General features: G+C 37.2%; 2 protein-coding genes and 2 pseudogenes across 3 annotated transcripts in view; 2 read left to right on the plus strand and 2 right to left on the minus strand.

Moving 5' to 3' along the window:
• Positions 1–1,449: 1,449 nt before the first annotated feature.
• On the minus strand, positions 1,450–3,293 carry LOC111323408 (BET1 homolog). 2 transcript variants are annotated; one of them, XM_088754198.1, is made up of 4 exons: positions 3,183–3,293; positions 2,891–3,003; positions 2,277–2,333; positions 1,450–1,665 (listed from the first exon to the last, which is right to left on the minus strand). In XM_088754198.1, exons 2-4 carry the CDS (start codon positions 2,978–2,980, stop codon positions 1,510–1,512), a joined length of 303 nt encoding a protein of 100 aa, XP_088610324.1. In that variant the 5' UTR covers positions 2,981–3,003; positions 3,183–3,293; the 3' UTR covers positions 1,450–1,509. The 2 variants fall into 2 exon arrangements, with proteins under 2 accessions (XP_088610324.1, XP_022782471.2); XM_022926736.2 differs by having other exon boundaries at positions 3,115–3,265.
• Positions 3,288–17,616, plus strand: part of LOC111323406 (2-amino-3-ketobutyrate coenzyme A ligase, mitochondrial) — a 14,551-nt gene continuing 222 nt past the window's right edge. Inside the window, exons 1-12 of the mRNA XM_022926735.2 lie at positions 3,288–3,426; positions 5,396–5,631; positions 6,170–6,259; positions 7,023–7,242; positions 8,375–8,471; positions 9,589–9,675; positions 10,224–10,306; positions 10,985–11,094; positions 12,118–12,219; positions 13,227–13,302; positions 13,450–13,497; positions 17,086–17,616. The exon at positions 17,086–17,616 is cut by the window's right edge and continues 222 nt beyond it. Of these exons, the coding sequence (XP_022782470.2) occupies positions 3,384–3,426; positions 5,396–5,631; positions 6,170–6,259; positions 7,023–7,242; positions 8,375–8,471; positions 9,589–9,675; positions 10,224–10,306; positions 10,985–11,094; positions 12,118–12,219; positions 13,227–13,302; positions 13,450–13,497; positions 17,086–17,192 (1,299 nt within the window). The 5' untranslated portion in view covers positions 3,288–3,383 and the 3' untranslated portion in view covers positions 17,193–17,616. The remainder of the gene's footprint in view (positions 3,427–5,395; positions 5,632–6,169; positions 6,260–7,022; positions 7,243–8,374; positions 8,472–9,588; positions 9,676–10,223; positions 10,307–10,984; positions 11,095–12,117; positions 12,220–13,226; positions 13,303–13,449; positions 13,498–17,085) is intronic.
• Positions 13,625–15,732, minus strand: LOC148735585 (uncharacterized; annotated as a pseudogene).
• Positions 13,992–17,052, plus strand: LOC111323407 (actin-related protein 2/3 complex subunit 4 pseudogene; annotated as a pseudogene).

Here is a 17,616-nt window from a genome sequence, read left to right on the forward strand (position 1 = left end):
TAATATATAGATTTAGCCAAGCCTAAAAATAAAAGCGGAGCTCCCAAGTTCGTAATATTAAAGATAACATAAAAGATGTGCATTTGCCAAGACTTTCCGGAGACACCCCTCCCTTCGTTTTGATAGTCTCCCCTACCCTACCCATGCAATCTGAAGGCATGTACGTACGTACATAGGTATGTACGTTCGGTCAGTCATGTGACAGCCAAACGAAAAGAGGTTGGCTATATTCCATGGGTATGGGGTTCTGCCCCACGCGCGCAAAATGCACTTGGGAGCACCGCTTGAAGAGAAAAATTTGTAGGAACTAACAAAACAGAAAAGCAAAAGAAAACTTGTAAATTTCTTCTCATTTTCACTTTAATTTATTATAAGAAAAAAAATGAAATAGCTGCTGCAAGAATATACAATGATCTTACCAAACTATCACCAACAAATTATGTCATGATCATCTTTTGTTTTTTAACTCTTTTTTACTCCTCTTATTTACTTATCTGTTTATTCATTTCCCTTTTTCTCTTTGCCACCTTTTCATCATTTATTGCTTTCTTTACTTGATGTATAATGATCCTACAAAACTATCACCAACAATTTATGTTATGATTATCTTGAGTTTGTTTCTTAACTCTTTTTTTTCTCGTTATTTACTTATCTGTTTATTCATTTCCCTTTTTCTCTTTACTACCTTTTCATCACTTATTGCTTTCTTTACGCGATGCATTAGTTCTCTTATGTTTTAATTACCTGGCTGTAGTGGTTCGAAGGTTGGGTAATGCTATCCACTGGACAAATCTCTATCCGGTGGATGGCACAACATGTCTTAAATTATTAACATTCATCCTCTGGATAGTAATTTATCCATTGGATAGCATTATCTGCTCTTTGAACAACCAGGCCCTGGGTGTTATACATTTATGCAAATAAATAAATACATAAATAAATAGATACAATGATTTGCATGACAATCCTTTATTCATCAGCGCTATGATTATGAAAAGTGTTTGCCTGGATTGTCATTGCCATGCATTTGAACACAGAAATAATGCATTGGTGATAAAAAAAGGGCCCTCATGCACCATCATACAACTTGATACATTGTTGTCCCTGAGCCAGCCATACCCTATCAACAACTGAAATGCTTTTGAGACTGGAGTGCTTTACACAACACCTTTAAGTAAAGCCTTTGACTCCCATGAGTGACTAAGGTGGAATTTCTCCCCACTATATTTATACAATATCAAGCAGACAAGTGATGAGAATAAAGGAAAATATCAATTAGGGGATTATTATTTGATCCAGTACCAAATTCTCAGAACTAACATCATAAGAATTGTATCACAAGTAGAAAGGAGAATTGCTACGGAGATCCTGGGAGTGAAAGAGTTCACTGAACAGCCCAATAGAAACACAAATTCAAAGAACTCTGAAAAAAAGTTCTCACACTCCAAGTATAAGAATAGACGTTTTTTATTTACAATTTGAACAATAATATACATAATTATTTTGCATTCATCTTCTCTTGATTATGTACCAGGTTACAAAAAAAACAAAAAGGCAAAATAAAATCAGATAGAGCATGACTTTGTGATGACCTTGTTTTGTCAGCGCTGTTAATCTGTTCATGGTTGAAGACAAGAGTGAACCTCCAGAGTCAAAATCTGTGTCCTTAAAGAGCAAAAGCAAGAAAATCTTTAATGTTGGAAATCTTCAAAATTTTCAACATTTCTAACATGTTTAATTACCTCTTATTAGCTAAGTTCAAGGTCTATACTGAGAATTATAGACCAAGTTATTTACATTTAATATTATGGCCCAAATGCAAAGCAGGCAGGCTACAAATCTGAGCAGGAAAAGTTATATTTCATTGCTTACATTACTGACAGAAAAAACAAGATTAGTAAGTTGTTAATTTTGTCTTAGGGTTCAAATAGAGAGGAACAATTGTAAATTCAACAGGTTGTTTAGTGAAATACAGCTTGCTAAACTGACCACAGCGCACTTGCTAACCAAAAAATTGTAACACTTCTTACAGCTACATTTTATTTAGGAAAGAAACTGCACCTTTTTTTATTCATAAGCATAACCCATGTGGGATGTTGAAGGATCACAGGAAAAGTTTGTAAATCAGTGACCTTTGGTTATTCATTAACATACTTTTCTGCCAAATACAGGTTGCCAGTAGAGTGCTGCATGTGAACAGTGTAGTCTTGATAAAAAAAAAAAAAAATAGGTAATAAAAAAAAAAAAAAAAAAAAAAACAGGACTACAGGACTTACCATTTCATTGAGCATTTTATTCTGATATTTCACTTCATTTCCTATGTCTATAGTAAGCTAGAAGAAAAAAAATGTTTTCATCAAAGATGAGACCAGGAGTAGTTGTACTGTCTTCCCCACAACAACCAACCTCACAAGGATATGCTGAAGTTAAGTTTCCCCCCTTAAAACATCTAACACCAGTATGTATATTCTCAATACTGGTCTCTATTCAATTCCTAAGGTGCTGACAAAGAGAATTTGTTTAACAATCAAGAGCTTCTCTAGTTGGTGATCATTTCCTTATTCTCATGACCTGAATGTTTCATTCCTTGTGGTGATTGAAAGGAGAAATTAGATGCATGTCACTGTCAAGGGTCAAAGAGGTTAAATAAATTGGTATAAAAATTAAAAAAATAGAAGAAACCAAATACATAAATAAAGAAATTTTACTCTTCCCTACGTTGACATCAAAGATTTACGACTTATTCTCTTCAGAGTTCAAAACTTGATATTTTCAAATATGAGAATACATACAAATAAACATTAAGCTCAATTTAACTTTTATCTTTTACAAGACTTAACAATTACTCCCTTGTACCGATCGAATTTGTATGGTGAGATTACAACCGTACCGATTTCAGTGCTTGAACTTTGCTTGAAAGATGATCGACCATCTTTTCATTCTCTTCTTCCAGCATTTCATGATCAGTTCTCTGCGCCATATTTCCGTGATAATCAGAAGGAACTATAAAACCAAGCGACAGATAAAACATAAAAAAATGACTTCTCAATTAGCCAGAACGTGAAAATCACAATATTTCTGGGACATATGGTTACAGAAAAGTAATAATAATACCATGGGCTCGTCTCATAGCGGTAAAAAACAGCAAATTGGAGATGGTAAAATACGAAATTTCCTTTTACCGATGAACAGACGTGTCACCTTTTACGAAAATTTCCAGTTCACGTTGAAGAACCGCTGACTTACACAAGCGCCAAAACGAGGCTTTTGTGGTAGTCAATGTCGCGATTCCACGATCTCAAATCACGCGCGTTGATGTTCCCGAGTAAAGGGCATACTTGATTAATACATAAAAGCTAAATTTTGAATAAGCTTCTCAAATTATGGCAGCCATAAGGACATCGCTTCGATCGATCTTCCCATCAGGTGAGTAATCAACATCTTTCTTGATTATCGATTGAGAAATTCGAATTTAAAGAGCGCGGTAATTTACTCTGGTACCTTTACTGTTGTTGACGCGAGGAATCTGGTCGTGGTACCCCGCTGTAGAGTAAACATAATTTATTTCTATATTGTTTTCTTTTCACAAAATCTTATTTCTGAGAAATCTATCTCGTGGGGGTGTGAGAGGGGTGTTAGCGGAGGCGTGTATTGACGAACGTCCATGCCCTGAGTGGTTGCGTGCCATTGTTCATTACAACAAGCATTCTTGTTAGGTCCTAGCCTACCACGGATAACATGAAAGAAACAGAAGGGGTGATTTAAGCTTACTTTAGCTGTTTTACATGTGATATTCATCGTAGTTTTAGACACTTTTCAAACAACACTGGTGGTGAAATTTGAAAGTTACACCTGTACCATGGATCCCACAATTAGCCTTGCCCCTCAAATATGAGCTCCTCCTATCGCCCAAAGTTGTAAAGATTTCCATATAACATCATGTTATTCTAAAACGAAGCTGTAGTCTTCTCTATTTAAGAACTTTATGCATTGGGGCTGTGTAGGAATCATCCCCAAAAATTTTGAATAATTAGCCCCCCCCCCCCCACCCTTAAATATGCACCATTTCCCTTTTTCTGTTTTCATTGACAAACACTAGAACAACAAAGGGTGTATAGTACTGATAATCTTGGAAGGATACTCATAAGTAAGAACTGTGCCCCTGTTAAAAATTAAAGCTTGATGTACATTATATTTTTGCTTACACCTAAATAGTGTCTAACATTCACCGAATTGAAATATGGCATCCAATTTGAATTACCATTGTTCTGGACTCACTAGCCTTGTCTTCATGTGGAGACACAAAAGGATTATCACATGTGTGAGAGGCTAGTAAGTACAATACAATACAATACATAGCTCATATAGCGCAACGCTTCTCAAAGATCCAGCAGCGCTTTACAATGATAGTGATAGAAAAATATCATCAATTAAGAATTAAAGTGAATTAAAAAACTAGTGAAAAATCAATGAAAGAAAAAACTACAACTGCCTAAATAAATGGGTTTTAAGTTTAGACTTAAATTTTGTTAAAAGGTCCACTTGCCTAATATCATCCGGCAAGGTGTTCCACAGAGTAGGAGCTCTATGAGAGAATGCCCTATATCCATATGTTTTAAGATTGCATTTAGATACCATTAAGAGTTTTTCTTAGAAGATCTTAGGTTTCTATTAGGAATGTACGGTCTTAACAGTTCACTAAGATACGGAGGACTCTGGCCATTTAATAAGTAAGCCCAGAACAATGGCAATTCAAATTGGACGCCACAATTATTTTGATTCGGTGTATAGAATTATCATATCTGGTTATGATTTGAAGTGCCTCTTATCTTGTTCTGAACATCAGTTAAGTGCCCTGTGCCTTAACTACAGGATTAATTGAAGAAAGAGTATCGCACAAAAACCATACCCTGTCTGATGAAAAGTTACCTAATATAGGCTGTATGTACAGGATACTGCCTCCTTATAAATTTCAAACCACAGGCTCCCTCTGTACCTCATCCCTTTAGACACCATATTGATAGGCTTGTTTAAAATGAATTTACTGTGTTTTAGAAATATGTTTTTCTATCTAATCACAAGTGTGGGACAGGAGAAAAAAAATGACTCTATGACGAGCAAGGCCCAATTTACAAAGTTCATGTATGGCACCTGCAGTCCTGCATACTGTTCGATAGCATCATGTTTTGTGAAGAATAATAGGCCTCGTTCACAGTAGATTCTCTGTGACTCAGTGGAATCCGAAGGTCTGAGGTTTGATTCCTCCTTGGGACTCAGAATTTTTTCTTTGTTCCACACTTGTGACTAGTTGAAAAAAATATCTTTTTATTTCTTTACCAAGCTCAAAACTTACCATCTTTCTAATTCTTGATTGTGTTTTGTGTCCGATTTTTAGGTATCAAAGCTCTTCACAGCACAGGTTGCTCAAGAGTACAAATTTCTGTCCAATATTCAAGTGCAGCACAGCTTGCTCTTCGTGGAATTTTAGACTCGCAGATCAATGACATCCATCAAGCAGGAACATGGAAAGATGAGAGGATCATAACAACTAAGCAAGCTTCAGAGATTGCAGTATATGGACAAACTGAAAAACTGCTGAACTTTTGTGCCAATAACTACCTGGGATTGTCGGTGAGTTATGGTAGCTGAGGCCTCAAAAAACTGCTACAGGTTGTAGATGAAAGAACAGGGTTCTGGGTGTCTCTGGGAGTTAATTGTTGTCTGTGCACAACAACTTGTTGGCATGTTGTCATGGTCCTACGGATATAAAAAGTTTGTTTTATAAGCCCAACTCATTTCTGTTACAATACCAATTGCTTTTCATACCTAGGGACGTCTCACCATACTGAACGTCTGTTCCCCACCTGTCTTACTTTAAGTGTTCAGGATATTCTTATGTTGCCGTCACCAAATATTAGGTTGTCTCTCCTATCTTTTGGATATAATGATAGAAGAAGTTGGTGGGGCTTTCTCATTATTCATATCAGTTCACAAATATCCATGCAGTTAAAACAAATTTTTTGTAATTAAATCAAGGGACATAACAAAAATTGACTAGATTTTATTGAGAGAGACACACCCATTTTTATACGGTCTTTGCATAAATCTCTTGTGACTATACAGAATCTTACACAATTTCATTTTGTATTTATACCTCCTTTTTGTTAAGTCTCATCCAGAAGTTATACAAGCAGCTAAAGATGCTTTAGACAAGTATGGCAATGGACTCAGTTCAGTCAGGTTTATATGTGGTACACAGGTAAACGTACAAGTGGTTAATATATATAGAAACAACATTTTGTAATTTTATTCTTATGACAGTTTGATATAAGTAGAGTGGTACATTTTATTTTGGGGAGAAAGTTGAACCTCCAATTGACTGTGAATCATAGGTGACAGGGACCATAGGCCAAGCTGAAAGATTGAAATATTGTGATCATAAAAAATCTCTCAGCACAATCTGGATGTCTTAAAACTCAGAAAGAAAATATGACTGGGTCTGCCCTAGCTTTGAGGCTTCACAGAATAAACCCCTTAAAGTCAAGAGATTATTTCACAGAGTCTTAATGTGATGAGGTTTATTTTAAATGTTGACTATTAAAAGATTGAGAATAACATACTCCATTTTAAAAGGAGGGGGACAATTAATGTATGGGAGGGTATGGGAGGGGTCAGTGGTGGAAAGGGCACAAGAAGTGAGTAGGGGTAGTGAAGAAAGAGTATTTATGAAAGTGGAAGAACTGAAGAAAAATAAAATTGTGAAAGCAGAAATTCATTCATCTGTGGTGTAACACTGTAAATTAAGGACTACTGACATGAGTCAAAGGTTTAGCAGATGGAATAGGATGCAGAAAGTTAGAAATTCTCTCACCCTATCTGTACTCCCATCCACTCAAGATTTCAATACATTTCCTATAGGGTTTTCAAAAGGTGGTAAGCTTTTTTTAAAACTCTGATGATCGGTTTGACCCTGTTTATATACATTGCTCAATTATCAAAAATAAACTTGGTTTTGCGCACAGGATCTTCATAAGGAACTGGAGGAAAAGATATCAAGATTCCATGAACGGGAAGATACAATTCTATATGCTTGTTGTTTTGATGCAAATGCCGGCTTGTTTGAGGCTCTTATGACCCCAGATGATGCAATATTAAGTGATGAATTGAATCATGCATCTATCATTGATGGAATACGACTGAGTAAGGCCAAGAAGTTCAGATACAAAAATAAAGACATGAAAGGTAGGATTTGGTGTGAATTGTCTGAGTATGGGATTGGTGGGAAAAAATTAATAATTAAATACTACTGGTTATGTTTTGGAAGGTATTCGAAATCTTCACTCCAACTCCCAAGACCTGATTGTTAATTCTCCCCTCTTAAGCTCCCACACATTTTCTTGTAAATTAGTTACCAGAATTTGGTGTCATTGAACAGGAAAATAACTTCTACCTTATAGGGGAAGTTTGAATATTCTCGCTACCTGTTTGCTGGACAATGTATGAGTATTAAATAAATTAAAGGGGTGAATTTACATGTTAATCACTTCTACGAGTTAAAGGATTAAGAGAATATTTGTAATACCAACCTCTTACTAACTTCTTATGAACTGAGCATGAGGCTTGTACTGGGGAATATTGGCCTGAGGTGGAGAAAGTACAGACCGAGTCCAGCAAGGTCCATATGCGAATGAAAGAGGGTCAATACCGGTATTCCCTGGTAGCTGGGCTGGAGCAAGCAAATTTAGTACTTACTATGTAAGCCTCCCAGTTAGCTTGAAACGCCTCCTGGTTAGCTTGATTGGTTAAAGTGCCGGATTGTGTTGTGCGGGAGGTCGAGGGTTTGAGCCCGAGCCGGACCAATACTCATGGTCTTAAAATAAGCGAGGAGAATTTTGCTACCTTTTTATTATCAAGATAGGGATAGATATTCTAGTCTTCTTGGATAAGGACGAATAAACCATAGGCCCCATCTCCTGCAGGGTTAGGGGAAGGAGACATTTATTTCCCACGCATGAGATTACTGTGGTGGATGTCCTCCCCTGGGTGGGATGGGTGGGTGTTGGCCCTGAAAAGCCCCCATGGGGAGTGGCCAATTAACCTATGGGTAGTTAATTATCTGGCACTCACTCAGGTTTAACTTGTTTATTTTGAATTTGCTGGCTGTCGTGACCAAAAATACACAGTTTACAACCGTTTCCATTGAAACAGTCCATATGGCAAAATATGGACTGGGTAAGAACCATGCAATCAGAATGCTTGATTCAGGGTAATTAAACTTTACTTCTATTAGCTATTTGACTGTATGGCTTGTACAAAGTAATGTGACTGTTACTTTATAAATATATTTCTTATGTTTTATAAAATTTTTTGTCAGACCTTGAAAAAAAGCTGAAAGAAGCAGAGGGAGCCCGTATGAAGTTGATAGTTACTGATGGAGTTTTCAGCATGGATGGAAAAGTTGCCCCCCTCAAGTATGTATCCCTAATAATAATACTTTTTGGGAAAAAAATAACTTTGAGCATGCGGTATGATGCCACATTTCACCTTTGCAAAAAGACTCATTACATATAACTTTCAGAATTTTCAAGCAGACTGGTTGAATATTTGGCTCAATGATGTCCTGTCCAATACTTCAAGATGTTACAGTTTGGCTCTCAACATGTTCCAAAATTAGGATTCACAACAAGTTTTCTCAATGCTGTGTACTTCCAAAATTCTGAAAGATCTATGTTGAGTCTTTAGGCCAAGGTGAAACATTGCATCATATACCAACCCCAAGTTAATTTTGCCAAATTGTATTTAAGAATTGATATGTACTTTTAAAAATCGAGTTTCCAGATGGGATTTGAACCCACGACCCTCCGTGATCTAGTCGGATGCTCTAACCACTGAGCTACAGGAGACTCTATGGTGAGCAAGGGTCAATTAGTGGGTATTGACTGGAACCGCATCACGCGGCTACACAGCCAAACATCAGCTAGCGCATAGAAGCTCACTAACAGCATCACGCTGTCACACAGTCAATACCCACTAATTGACCCTTGCTCACCATAGAGTCTCCTGTAGCTCAGTGGTTAGAGCATCCGACTAGATCACGGAGGGTCGTGGGTTCAAATCCCATCTGGAAACTCGATTTTTAAAAATTGTTTATTTTCATCTTTACACGCTCGATATGTACTTTGATCAATAAATTAGTAATTTTGATACCTTAGTAAGGAAATGACCTTGAAACATACTTTCAATTAACTGTGACTGAAGCAAGCTAGTAGGTTCTCTGAAGAGTTTAGAACACACTTAGTCTGACTAGTACTTGGCATGCCTGAGAGAGAGAAAAAGTTACATGTTATTCGCCTCTGTTTTTACTTTATCAAATTTTTATTGTTGAGCCTTTGTGCTGTAGTTATTGAAAAAATTTGATAATTCAAAACTTAATTAGTGAAACTGTGCTGCACTGATGCAGCATTGCAGTTTCTTTTAATTAGAAGCTTACCCCATTTATTCATTTCTCTTCTAAACTACATACCCACAAGCATCAGTTCATGATTCACTCTCTTGTAAAATATTATGATGTGGATTTTCTTAAATTAGTGAATTGTGTGACTTGGCAGAGAAGTATGGTGCACTTACATTTATTGATGAATGTCATGCTACAGGATTCCTTGGTAAAACAGGCAGGTAAAAGTGTTAATTACTTTCAACTTTATTGAACTTAATATTAAGTGTTTAATTGATTTGTAAAAAATTCTGGTTTCTTCTCAGCAATTGTGTACATTGCACAGGTTGCCAGCCAAGATAATTTCTTTACTAGTTTAATATTAATTATGAATATATTACTAATTACTACATTGATTTTGTAGTCTACAAATTGATTTACCAGCTGTTCTTTGCTTCCACTTCATGTGAATATGTGTCAAACTCCTCTATAATTATTGTAGTTACTGTCAGTACTATTTTTAACTTTTTAAACTCCCAAGATCTAATTGTTAATTCTCTCTTCTTACTGCTACACATTTCCTTGTAAATTAGTTATGAGAATTTGGTGTTAGATCAAGATAACAACTTCTTGTTAAGTTTGAGAATTTTTTTTTACCTGTTTGTTGGATCATGTATGGATGTTATAGGGAGAAGTTATATGTTCATCACTTCTGGGGGTAAAGGGTTAATTAACATTCTTGTTCTCCTCTCACTGTAATTAACATGTAGCTGGTTCTTAATTTTTCTAGGGGAACAGAGGAATATCTGAACTGTATGGGTCGTGTGGATATCATTAATTCAACTCTTGGGAAAGCTTTGGGAGGTGGAGCAGGTAAGTTAGTTACAGCCAGTTCTCAGTTGAATGCAGCATCAGTGGCTGCCTACTCTGGAATCAAAAGCTACATTCTCTTTGCCTTATTTGTCATTTTCTTCTTCAGGTCTTACATCTGTCAGTTAAGGTTTGGCAAATGGCTTCTTCAAATTGCATTGAAAATCCTGTGATAAGCATTATGACCTCCTTATAGGTGTTCTATAAACTTAAGGCAAACAGGCCAGTGCAGTGACATCAGCTATGGAATTGAGTGACAGGGATTGTGCAAACATACATGTACAAGAGCTGATTTTGATTGCATGTTGAGAGTTATCCAAGGTTGCATAAATTGGTTCTTCTTCTTATCTTATGATTAGTCCAGGAAACACACACCGCTATATTGATCATGCAAATCATAAATCAATAATCACACCATTGTCACTTGCATTTTACCTTACTCCAGGCCCCAAATATTGAAAGGGTGAATTATAGATATCCACTGGGTAAATCTCTATCCAGTGTATTCTTGTTGGCTGGGTTAGTAGTGAATCTGTTGAATAGTGTAATCCACCTTTTGAATAACTGCATCATCAGGATCATGTAGTGCACAGGGTTTGCTTATTTTAACATGTTACACACACACAGCAGAAATATTTTCACTAAAATTTTTTTATCAACATTCTGTTTTTTAATGTTTAGGTGGCTATACAACAGGACCAAAACAACTGATTGATTTGCTACGTCAGAAATCCCGTCCTTATTTATTCTCCAACACTCTACCCCCTCCAGTTGTGGGTGGGGCCAGTAAGGTGAGCTTTTACCCACAATATTTCTTGTTGGTGAGATTTTTTCCTCATGGAATTCATGATCATGTGGTGCAGCCTCTCCCCATTTTTTTTTAGTGTGACTGTGGTAATTTCATAGTTATCAGCAATGCCGTGCTTTACTGCTGTAGGTCTGATAGCATATTCATGTTTGTAAATTTTCTAGATAGTGCATAATTTTATAGGAGTTGAGGTGTAAATTAAGTGGAAGTCTGATGTTGGAATGCAAAGGGTCACCCTATGACAGACCAACACCAGCAGAATTGTGCTATGCAATGCACATTTGCCCTAGGTTGTCATTTTGGAAGAATATGAAATATGCATAGATTAGACAATTTAACTTCATAATATCAAAAAAAATTTGATCCACCCTTCTATAATTTGCATAGTGACTCAATTTGTGCATTTGTTTCAACTAAAATGCTGAAAGCTTAGGTTATGTTAATTCTCTCTTCATCACCTACTTGCACAACACCAACAAACATTTATTTACAAAATTTATTAGTTAATAAATGTTACATAATGCTATTAGCTACCACATCAAAATGTGTATTTTCATTGAAATGTTTATCAAAATCTACTGTAAAGGATCTTGTGGTTAGTGCACTTGACTCTGGATTGAATGGTCTTGGTTTGAGCCCTGTATACATGACCAGGGATATTGTGTTGCATTCTTAGGCAAGACACTTTACTCTCACAATGCCTCTTTTCACCCAGGTGTTTAAATGGGTTCCAATGAATTTAATGCTGGGTAACCCTGCGATGGACTAGCATCCCTATAGTTGCTTCATACTATGGAAACTAGTGTTAAGCACTGGCCCGATGGGCCACTTGGCTCACAAACAAACTTTACCATACCTTAAATATCATCATGGATCTGGCTGATTTTTAATATTTAATATTTCTTTAGTTGAAATTATATTTATTGTTAAAGTTATCCTTAAAGACATTTTTAATTACAATAAATTACGATTTATCACTGAGTATCTAATAATTATTAACCTCCAGGTGTTTGATCTATTAATGAATGGATCTGACTTGATCAAAAAAGTGGCTGATAACACCAAGTTATTCCGAACAAAAATGACAGCAGCAGGGTTTAACATAATTGTAAGTAAAACTGTGCTCGTGATGAGTTGGTTTGTCATGCTTGATTCTACTAATTGAACTTTAATTTATTTCATTTAGACATACACTTGGCTGGTGAGATTTTGGATTCTGAGAGAAAGATAGTTTAGAGATCTTTCAAAATGAATTAATTAATCCCCAGCAAATGAGAGTAATAATAATGGAAACTTTATTTGTGTTTTTAAATGTACAATTGTAAATCTCACTACATATAGGCAATTTACAAAATGCTGCTTGAGATTGGCTTATTCAACACACACACAAAAATCAAAATTGCATCAAATTTGGGTTGTCCCAATTTCTATTTCTACAACAAAAGATGTAATATGTTGCTCTAATAGCAGCGCTATATTTATCATTTTCTTGATTATGTAAAGTTGCTGCTTTTTGTCAATGCCTATGTCATTCATCATGTCTAAGAACGTAGAGCATTAATTCATCTGAGAAAACGCCAAGGGAGCTCATAATAATAACAATGATGATGATGATAATGACGGTCTTTAGGCAAGGGACTTGCATCACTGGAGAATGGTATTCTGTGAGGCCCTCACAGAGTAGTACTGTCATCAAGTTGCATTTTGTAGATTAACATTGTATTGAGAATAAACAATTGGACATCCCATCAATGACGCTCTAGATTTCAAAGTTGAGAATATACTCGTATTATATGAATAGAAGACCTTGTTTAGTTTTGGTTTTAAAGCCATGAGGCCTATAAATTTTCTGATTGTTCAATATGAGGTAAACAGCTTATTCACCAATTGATTAATAAGTGGAAAGGCCTATAATTCAATTGAAAAATGGAGGCCACCTTAAGTTTTCAGACTGTACTTTGTGGTTACAGCCCCTTATCTTTAGGAATAATTATTATTATAGTCGAAATTTTCCACAGAATTATATGCTATTAAGCAGACAGACAATCATTTAATTGTTATGGAAAAAATGCAACAACTTTTTTCTTCTTATAATATTTTATTAATCTGTCACAGGGGGATGGTCATCCAATAACTCCCGTCATGTTAGGAGATGCACGGCTGGCTGTAGAGTTTGCTGATGAAATGTTAGGTCTGTAATAATTTTGTCCACAGGTGGCCTAAGCTTGCACCATCTGTGACACTAGGTCTTTATTATTAATAAATTATAAAAAATTATTCGTAAACTGACTTAATTCATTTTACGTTAGTTTCAATTGACTATTTTAATTTTTTTCAGATCGGGGAATCTATGTGATAGGTTTTACATTTCCTGTTGTTCCTAAGGGTAAGTCAGCTTGAAGTTGAATGTTGCAAAATTTCTTTACCTTTCTGTTCAGTACGAATTCAGTACCATACAAAATTAATCTGAACCGAGAAATAACCTTTATTGAGTAACTTCATACAACCCGGAATATAACATGAAAGTGTATAAAAAGTTAAAAAAAAAAAAAAATCTTGCAAGTTACAATTCTCCTTTTAAGGAAAAATATCACTAACCTAAACTACATAATTATATGGCTATGAATGATAACATTATAATGTGCTGTTTAGGTAGTCTATATCTTTCTTTAAGTCTCTTGAAAAAGGAAATGCAAAGTCTTCAAAAGTTCAACGCAAAAGAAAAATAAGAAAAATGTACTATAACAAGAATAAAAATAATCTATAACTGATCAGTTTAAGGAAGTCTTGCTCGACCCTTCTCTACCTCCAGATCCCTGTCTTTAATGTCTAAGTTCCTCCTTCGCGGGGTTGTAGATCCCCTTAGACATAGGAGCGCGCTCCGCAAAATTGCAAAGGACGCTCTCGCTCTGACCCATGAAATTGTTGTGGTGTAGCTCTCTTGCTTTTTTGCAAATAATAGCTCGGCTAATCTTGAGTGGTACCTCAGGCATTCGTCAGCCATCCCCCCTGTCGTTGTAAATACCAGTGGGGTGAAAGTGCCTTGCTCTACTTCTGTTACACGGGAGTTGTATTTTCGCTTCTTTTAATTTTCATGAATCCTGTAAATCTGCTTGGGGCTAAGATCTCTGTATGAGTCTGCATTGGGATGACACACCCTTGTATCGAAAAAAGCAGCTTTCTGTCGCTCCCAGAAACCCATACAGTGGACGTCGAGGCGTGCGTCAGGGGCTTGATTAGTCCCGCTGGGAAATTCTTCGCCTGTTATAGGTTGTAAAGCCGGTTCCACCTGCACATCGTAACAAACCATGTCGAGCAGCTCGGCCTGTAGATCGGGTATTTCATTGTGACGCTGAATGACTAAGCCTCCACGCTGGCACATCATCGCGTGATCCACTGTAAACAAGCTCCCACAAACGCATACTGATGGATTATCGGGTATTGGCCAATCATATCGAAGGGTCACAGCGTCCCGAAATTCCCGCTTGTTGAGATCAAAATCCATGTCTTTGAGAGGAATAACTGTAAGCCAGTTGGATGCGCCTTTTTCACAGGCCAGGTCTACGGCTCTCTGTGTCTTGTATGGTAATAAGGCCTTCACCTCCTCGAGCTTTTCTTTTAGTCTATCCATAGTTAATAGCTATGGTCTATCATCCTTTTCTTTCCGGGTGACCTATACCAGTCGTTGTACCTCGGCCTCTTCCGGGGTCTCGTGGGATTGCGCCTCTATTTTGCTTACAAGTGGAGCGCTTACCCTAATAGACGCTGAATACTCCGCATCCGCAGTATCAGATGGATTAATGAGCCCAAGGCCTCCCATACTCACCGGTAATGCTACCAGACTACGCTCTTCCTCAGAACAGTTACGTTCTATGAGCGACGGTATCATTACATCCGAGATTGCACGCTCTAAAGGCTGCAGTAGGTTCTCGATATCCGGCAGTGTTCTCATAAAGTACGTCCACCGGTGTCGAAGCCCAAATGTGAATGCGGCGTAACTAGCTTGTGGCTGAGATCTTGCAAACTCCGCCAACCTCGTCACTTCTTTCACCCACTCTTCTACCTTGCTACCCACATATTGCTCAAGATAAGACCGAGAGCCCAGCGCGGCGCCAAGGTGTTTGCGTCTCTCGGTGGTGATGTTGATACCAGTCCCTGCAAACATTTCCTTCGTGTGGCCTTCCTTTTCCGGCTTAACAACAAGCCAGCATTTCTTGGAGTTAGGATAGTATCCAAGGGTCGGACCAGCCTCTCTCAACTCATCCCACCATTGCTTAACCTTTTCTAGGGATCCTGCTCCAGTAAAGTCATCCGCGAACCAGCATTGTTTTGCAGTGCTTCGATTTTGAAGTAACGACATTAACGGTTGTAGACTAATTGCATACATTGATAAAGCTAAGGGGTCTTCCTGTGTGGTTCCTTCTGCAGATTTAAACTCACTACCACCAACCACAAAAGGGCGAGCAGGAACTCGATAAGTGTTAGTTACATAGACGGCGATCAATGGGCATAGCACTCAGATGTTATTAAGCGCGGCCGCTCTGTTTAGTGAATTGAAGGCGTTAGAGGCGTCAACTAGTAAGGCGGCATCAGTTTCATCGCCTTCAAAGATATTGCGCATGGCATGTATTGCGGCTTCCCCACCACTCTTCTGACCAGTGCATGGCCCCACTAGCGTTGATCACATCTTGTTTTGTGACTCTTGTGACGCATTTGCCAATTATTCTTCTAATCAACTTTGTTGATATATTCAAATTATTCTTCTAATCACCTCGCCCACACCAATTTTGTCTTCTTTTTGTGAAAAAAATGGCTGCTACCCTACGTCCTTACCTGAATGCCGTCCGTGCGACTCTCACTGCGTCCATGTGTTTGGAAAATTTCGATTCCCAGGTGGTGGAAATGCATAACAAACCCGAAGTGGAAGTCCGTAGCAGCAAGAAGTTGTTTCTAACTCCAGTCGTCATCAGCCGAAATGAAAAAGAAAAGGTGCACATTGAAGGTTCCATTAACTCTCTGAGAATCAGCATTGCCGTGAAACAAGCTGACGAGATTGAAAAGATCCTGTGCAAGAAGTTCATGCGTTTTATGATGATGTGGACCGAAAACGTCTTTATCCTTCGAAGGAAACCAGTTGAGGGATACGACATAAGCTTCCTCATCACGAACTTTCACGCGGAGCAAATGTTTAAGCACAAGCTTGTTGATTTTGTAATTCAGTTTATGGAGGAGATAGACAAGGGGATCATTAAAATGAAGTTAGCTGTTAATGCCAGGGCGCGTATTTATGCAGAAGAATTCCTCAAAAATTTCTAGAGTTGCAGCATGTACAGATTAAGCAGGGTTCAGCAAGCTAATTTCAAACTTTATACGGAGTTTTTCAATTCGAAGATTAGTTTTGTAATCAATACAGCTGAGTCTTTTTAAAGTTATGATTGTTTCAAACATTGCAGCGAACTCACCAAAGAAACATGTCTCATAACACTTTGAACTTATTTATCTCACCTGAATTGACAGTCATCTACTAAATGTTTGTCATCGTTAATTAGTATTTTGCTTTAATTTACCATAAGTACAAAGTTTGAACCAAAATATTACTTTGATTAATTGAGCAAGCCTGCAAGGGAGGAAGCTGGAGTTGACTCAGAATTAAGTGGTGTGGATGGTGTCTAATAATTATTTTATTTCCATGATTTTCCTTGGCCTGCAGGACCAATTTGATTTGACCTAGGCCTTTTCACATTTAACCTTCTTTTTTCCCAAATCATGGTCCAAGATGGGAGCAAAATAACAACTACATACAGAGAAGGCAAGGGAAAGTTTTTTTTGGAGCAACACTCTACAGGAGCTCTTCAGCCCTCGTTGCTTGTCCTTATGGGCTAACTTCACTTGTATGAAACAAAACAAAAATGATGGTCAGGCGGTTCTTAACTTTTATTGTTGGATAACATTTTTGAATTTGTATGATACTTAGGTCAAGCAAGGATTCGGGTTCAGATCTCTGCTGCCCACAGTACAGAGGAGATTGATCGTTGTGTTGAAGCCTTTATTGATGTTGGAAAAAAGAAAGGTGTAATTTAACTGAGCAGTGTGAAGTGTTTGACAAAATTTTCATCACTTTTCACGTTATTAGACTAACATGCTGTGGAACAAATGTGAGGTGTGTAAGGTTAGCCTTATTTATTAACCTGAACTATTTCTTCTGAGATTTTATGGCATTGAGTCTGAATTCTCTCCCATTACCAACAATAAAATATTTGATATCAATTTGAACCCAAACCGAATGATTGGACTTAAAAATTATGCGCCACAGCTAGCACACAAGTTAGGAAAAAACTTTTAACTGTAAGCAACATACAAAGTAACACTGTTATCAGATATTGTACTTAAAAACATATTCTATTTTACCATTCATCTGTTCACTTCAGTACAGGCAATCGATCACAAATGATGTCAAAATGTAGTGAGAACAGAAAAGTGGCAGACACGGCGCAACCAAGTGTGT

Source organism: Stylophora pistillata, chromosome 3 (genome assembly GCF_964205215.1).
Source record: "Stylophora pistillata chromosome 3, jaStyPist1.2, whole genome shotgun sequence".
Lineage (NCBI taxonomy): Eukaryota > Metazoa > Cnidaria > Anthozoa > Scleractinia > Pocilloporidae > Stylophora > Stylophora pistillata.